Below are 6,534 nucleotides of genomic sequence, written 5' to 3'. Positions count from 1 at the left end.
TCCTGTGACTGCCTTTCCATTTTTCGTTAAATAAAAAAATCAAATTTTGTTCTTAATTACTCCTAAAACCATAATACAGTTTTGGTTTTCTCTTCAGTATAGTGATCTGTAGACTTAATTTTACTTTGTGAAAACTTTTTTTAAAGTGTGAACCCTGAGTTTGCAAAAAACTTTGATATTTTATAAAGTTAACATGGTACATAAAAATGTACTTTCAAAGATAATTTTGTAGTATACTTTTTATTCTTAGAAGGAAAAGGAACAACACAAGCATGTAATAATCAATAAAAACAACAGGAAAGAAGGTAGGAGGAAGTACAAGATGCTAATTAGCTAACAGCTGCCTGTAAACTTGCATACAATTGGTTAGGTTGGTTTCCATGACAACGCCAAACAAAAATGTAAACATAACCTCAAGTAACCCCTGGCTATTTCAGTCCCTGTTTTGTTACTAACAGTTGTTCATCCCCTTGTATATATTACTTACACTTTACTGACACACACATACTTCCAAGATGTTTGATAATCAAAATGCTAGTGACACAAATAAAATATAGTGTAGTTTTATTTTTCCAATTATCTCTTTTAGTTGCTGATCTAGTAATTAATGCTTTTGGTGATAAAATTAGATACAACAGTGGGTTACTTCTTTTACTATACATGTAAGTATAATTTTCTAAACTTACTTTAATAACTTAGAGTAAGGAATCATTAATTTTTTTATTAAAAATACCCTTAAGATAATAAAGCAGTGCAAATTTTAATTTTTTCTTATAAAACATAAGATAGGGATATTGTGTATTACCTTAAATATTCTAGAAATATACATAAAAATACATGTTGAACTTGCAATTTAAATAATACAGTGTAGGAATATAATTAAAATTAAAGTTTTGTGGTACCTGAATTGAAATTTTAAAATTTTAAACGGTGTTTAAATTAATTTAAAATGTAATAGTACTGTTACATAAGCACATTATCTTTTTACTATGAGATGTGGTTAAGGGTGAATAGTGTTAATATTAAATGTAACATGCTTTTCTATATAATACTAACATTAACTTGTTCACCACGTAAGTCGACTGCAGTCAATGATATCTTCCAATGTCCATTTAAATCGACTGTAGTCCACGACAAAATCTTTCATTGTCCATGTAAATCGACTGTAGTCCACGACAATATCTTTCATTGTCCATGTAAATCAACTGTAGTCCACGACAATATCTTTCATTGTCCACGTAAATCGACTGTAGTCCACGACAATATCTTTCATTGCCCACGTAAATCGACTGTAGTTCACAACAATATAAAAACTTTTCTGTAAGCTGGATTAGTAAACTTAAGTTCCAAGAGAGCAAAAACCCTTTTACATTAAAAATGATTTTAATTTAAATAAATATAAATATTGTTTGTATAATGTGTATAAAGTCAACTAAATCCCTTAAAAAAATGTATTTTATTGCCATGCACGTGTTTCGGTATTCAACCATCATCAGTGTACATGAACATCTAAATAAATAATAAACAACTAAATATACACATGTGGACAATTTAAACAGATCTGAAATTTATATGACACAGTTGTAATTTTGATTAGTATTCTATATTTAATATTTTAATTTTTTCAATAATTGGGTTTGTCTTATTGTACAGATTGCTATTTAAAATGTTACAAGGAACAGTTATTATAATTTAGATAGATATGTAATTCTTCTTTTGTGTTTAAGTTTTCTCCTTTCCATTTGATATCTAATATTTACATGTTCTTTTCAACATTTGTGTAGTTATGGTCAGTTTCTAATAAATGTTCAGCTAAAATTTGATTTTATTGTAGACATGTTATTTGTTTTCAAAGCTTGTATATGTACTTTAAACCTTTTATTAAAATTTCTGCCATTTCGTCCAATGTAATAGCTTTCACAGTCACTACAGTTAATTTTGTATACTCCAGATTTTTTGTATAATTCTTGTTTGTTATCATTTTGGTTCACTTTGTTTTCAATAAGTTTAAATGTATTATTTCTTGTTTGGTAACTAATGGAAAATTTTTAATTTTGAAAGGTTTTTACACATGTATATTTAGAATTTCTTTAATATTAGGATTTCTTGTTGTCTTCTTAATTCTTTATTTAGAGGTTAATATACACTGATGATTGTTGAATACCGAACATGTGTATGGCAGTAAAATAATTAAAAAAAGGGTTTTAGTTGACTATTCATTATACTAATATAAAGATAACCCGGTAATGTGGGGTTAATAACATAATAAACTGTGTGATTACTAAAGGATTTTTATTCACAGCGAAATGTTTAACACTGCACATGTTTAGTAGATTCAGTACTATCGGACGTGATAGTGAATGGGTTGAATATAACATTAGAGATATAATTAGCTATACAGTTTAATCCTTACTTTACCACAATTGGTCTGGAGGTGGATTACAGATAAATACATATTGAATTACCGGATATATCATGACCTAAAAGAAGGCTACTACGAAGGGTTATCATATCTATAATTTAAAAAGGCTAAATGACTCGATATACAACCAGAAATTCCAGAGCCTGAGAGAGTTGCAATTGAACAAAATATTCCTGAAATGTCTCGTTAACTAAAAGCCTTAATTAACCCTTGGTAAGAACAGTTAGAAATGATTTATCTGTGCAGAAAACTCTTGTATATGTGATATAAACACGATATATTGATTTCGTTGAACCAGAGTGTTTAAACTGTGTTCCACTTATATGTTTTTACTACTTTATAGGACTTTATCTGTATGGAAGATCATACATAAAGGTAGATATGATTAACAATTATATTTTCCTTTTGAGTATCACCAAATGCAATATTTTTCCCTGGCAGGTCTCAAAGACGTGATAAAAAACGTATCTGTGAGAAGGAGAACCTTCTAAAAATAATTAAAATTAACTACAGGAGCATAACAATTGTTATAAATATTGAACTGTATGTAGGTCTACAGTGATTAAAATTATTAAAAAATAGAAATAGATGCCACAATTTAAACTTTCTTTTTTAAAAGACATTTTTGGGATCTAAAATTTTAAAAAAAATTGATCTTAGTGTAGTATTAAATTATACCATGGGCATTTTCTGATTGACACATCCTCTTTTGCAGCATCCAGGACAGTCTGCAAGTTCTGTCGTTGACCGTTTTGTTTATCAGTATTTTCCAAACCAATGTCTTTCAGGTAAGTTGATGTGAGGAGTTTTTTAACGAATAACAGGAGTATTTACAAATAAAGAGTAGATATTGTTATACTCTTTTGGAATAATCAATATTTCACGTAATTTTTTAATTGGTAACAGGCAGGGTTTGTGGAGCTGTTGTACGCCCGGTTCCGAGGGGCTGTGATTACCGCAATGGTATATCTACTACTGACGATCTGTCTCCAGACCTGGGCACTGTCCGAACGATGGGACATGCCTCTTGCCTACAACTGGCCGACCTTCATGGGTGTGCTCTACACGCTACAGCGAGCCGGTATAACCTATAATTCTATCATTTGGCTTAATTCCTTACTGTTATGTACGTTCCATACTGACTCAACGTTACAAAAACACGGAAGGTCAAACAAAATAACATTTTTGCCAGATAAAATATTTGAGCTATTGACATAATGTTAAATGAAACGTTTTCAAACAATGGAAATAACAAGAAATGGTAAAAATTTTTAATTTGATTTCTTGGGAAGACAGGGTATGAACTTTTATTTCAATATACCATGTAGCATCCTCTCAAGTTCATTACATTTTGAGTACCTGGTGACTTTTTAATATTTCCTCCGTCAAAGAAATCTGCCATTTCTTGCAACCAGTCATATTCTTCCAATTTATTGTTGCAAATTATGATTCCAACTAAAAATTTTCTAGTGGAAACTCCCTCCAAGATGGTACATTCTAAGAAAGAAAAGAAAAATTCTGGGTTAAAACCGGAGATCTTCTTCTTTGTTTCTGGATATTTAAGATGAAAAATTAAATTTCTGGTACATTAAAATTTTCAACCCCCAACAGATTGAAACAAATTTAAAAACAACTTGTAAATGCCTCTTACTCAATCTGTATTTTTAAATTTAACTCTTAGTCAGCTATAAGCATTCTCCTCCACATTCACACTATAAGGACCTACAACTGTTGGGAATGGAAGAGGATTAAACTGCTATATCAACTGTTTACAGGGTGAAAAATCAGGACGCCCCCTCTATTTTTTCTAAAGTTAATATAAGAAGATATCCTTTGGTAGTGGTACAATGTAGGAAGAAAGTTTCATTTGACAATTTTTAAAAATTTTTGTCCCCCCAAAAATGCAGGATTTTGGGGGCAACTCGAAAATTTCAAATGTAAACCCCTTTCAAGTGTCCCCTCATTTTAAAGAGCATAAAGAAACAAATAAAGGTGAAAACCAGAGATCACTATCTCTTTTCCATCCAAAATAATAGCCAGTGTTACCAGAATATTATTTGTAATAACTCACCACATTTCTAAGTCAAATCAAATGTTCAAACTGAAGTCCTCCTACTATTTGAGACAAGCGTACGATGAGCTCCTCTCTCATGTTTTGAAAAATCTGAAGCGGTATTTAGTTGCAGGCCTGAACAATCCTGTTTCTGAAATCTTCAACATTTTCTTCTGGTATTTTGTAAATTATGGATTTAATTATGACCTCATAGAAAATGTCCATGGGTGTAAGGTCCTCAGACTGCGCAGGCCACTCTATTAGACTGCCTACCAATCCACTGACCACATAATTGAGTTTCCAGGAAATGTCGTACATCACGGTGATAATATGCTAGCACACCATCCTGCTAGAAGTGAACAATGTATTCATCAAATTTATGTTCATTTTCCCCTAATAACAGTAAGATTCCCATTAATAAAAAATTGGTCCTAAAATGTGATTCCTAATATCCTGGCCCAAACATTTACTTTTTTGGGGTATTGGGTGCTGGAATCACAGAAAACATGGGGATTTTCTATGCCCCAGTACCTGCAGTTGTGTTTGTTTACAGCCCCATTGACAAAAAAATTGCTTTCGTCACTGAACACGTTCAAACAACCATTCCGTAGCCATTTTTAGGCATTTATTTTAATTTAAAATTTGTTATTAGTTAAGAGGTTGAGTGGTAGAGAGGGCTAAATAGCCCTAACTCCGCCTCTTAAATAAAGGATTATTTTTTTTTTCCAACAAACAGTGGGTGAGCAGAAATTAGTGCTTCCATTACCTCACAAAATTGTAGACGATGGTCTGGATCATCTTCATTTAACTCATATACAAGCTGAATTTTATAAGGGTGAAATTTATTTTTCTTCAGTAGCTTACCATAGGCCCTTGTGAATCTTCACAAAGATTTGCTACTGATCTGGTGGACTGCTGCGGATAAACTTGTGCTAGAATTTTAAACTGTTCGTCTTTGCCTTAAGGAGGCCGACCTGAGTGTGGAGCATCTGAGATGGATCTGGATACTCAAAACTTGTTTACTAAAGTTTTTAATTATTTTCTTGTCACAGGTCTATCAGGCTTTGCAACACTTTCTTGCAACACTTTGCACTGCCTGATAGTTTTTATTCAAAGCCCCAAAAATAAATATCATTTCTACTTTATCATCGTGACTACGGGGTATTATTCCTAGTCAGTAATAATTAGCCAATAATATCAAAAAGTAAGAATGGCAAAGCAGTTAAAAATCATTAACTGTAATAATACTAAAACACAAAAATTTCTCAAAACACTTCACGAAACAGTAACTACACAATAATGATGCTACTGAAGGCCCAGATCTCGGTAAAATTATCCAAAAAAAAAAAAAAAAAAAAAACTGGTCTGAGTACAGGCCTGTACACATTGACTTACATGCAAAAATTAAATGACTAATATGACGTAAATTGTTATGCAAGAAACTTAACTGATTTGACTTTTCAGCTTCCTGCCTTCACTACTACTGCTACAAAAGATCTGTTCTGTGCCTGACTGATCCGAGGTTCTACGATGACAACTGGATCACCCAGCAGATCAGCGAGAGCAGATGAGCTTCTCAGTCAAAGAAACGAAAATCAAAACCAACCTTTGCCTCAGTGCCATTTCAATCAGAATCAAAAATATATAATAAGGTGTGATATGCAACAAGTTTGTATATGAGGATGTTACATATGGATAGTTTTATTTGCTTGTATAATAGTTGAATAAATGTTTTCCAATAGATTTACTTAACTGATATCGCTTTATTTCCAACATCGTTTTGCCTCTGTGTCAGTGCCCTTTTTAAAGTGAACCTTCAATCACTTTTGTGAGATATTAATGAATGATTTTTTAGAAAAATAAGGAAATTAGACATAACTCTTTATTGACATGATCTTATAGAACAGTAATGGCATCAAGTATTAAAGTTTTTGGTTTTGATAAAATTTAACAAACAATGAGTTAAGGTCGTGAATCGTAGAATTCTTTCTCCGTGTAGAAGAATCCCTCCTGTAGCTATTCAGTCAGTTTACAATTCTTTGTTACACCTTTAAAGTAG

The 6,534-nt window shown here is 31.7% G+C and overlaps 1 protein-coding gene across 1 annotated transcript; it reads left to right on the top strand.

The window, feature by feature from the left end:
* Positions 1 to 387: 387 nt before the first annotated feature.
* Positions 388 to 6,227, top strand: LOC124358613 (transmembrane protein 138-like). Its single transcript, XM_046810917.1, has 4 exons — positions 388 to 662; positions 3,138 to 3,210; positions 3,329 to 3,503; positions 5,940 to 6,227. Exons 1-4 carry the CDS (start codon positions 532 to 534, stop codon positions 6,044 to 6,046), a joined length of 486 nt encoding a protein of 161 aa, XP_046666873.1. The 5' UTR covers positions 388 to 531; the 3' UTR covers positions 6,047 to 6,227.
* Positions 6,228 to 6,534: the final 307 nt, after the last annotated feature.

Source organism: Homalodisca vitripennis, chromosome 3, assembly GCF_021130785.1.
Source record: "Homalodisca vitripennis isolate AUS2020 chromosome 3, UT_GWSS_2.1, whole genome shotgun sequence".
Classification (NCBI taxonomy): Eukaryota; Metazoa; Arthropoda; class Insecta; order Hemiptera; family Cicadellidae; genus Homalodisca; species Homalodisca vitripennis.
Note: the sequence above shows the minus strand (reverse complement) of the source record. Positions and strands in the feature narration are given on the sequence as shown.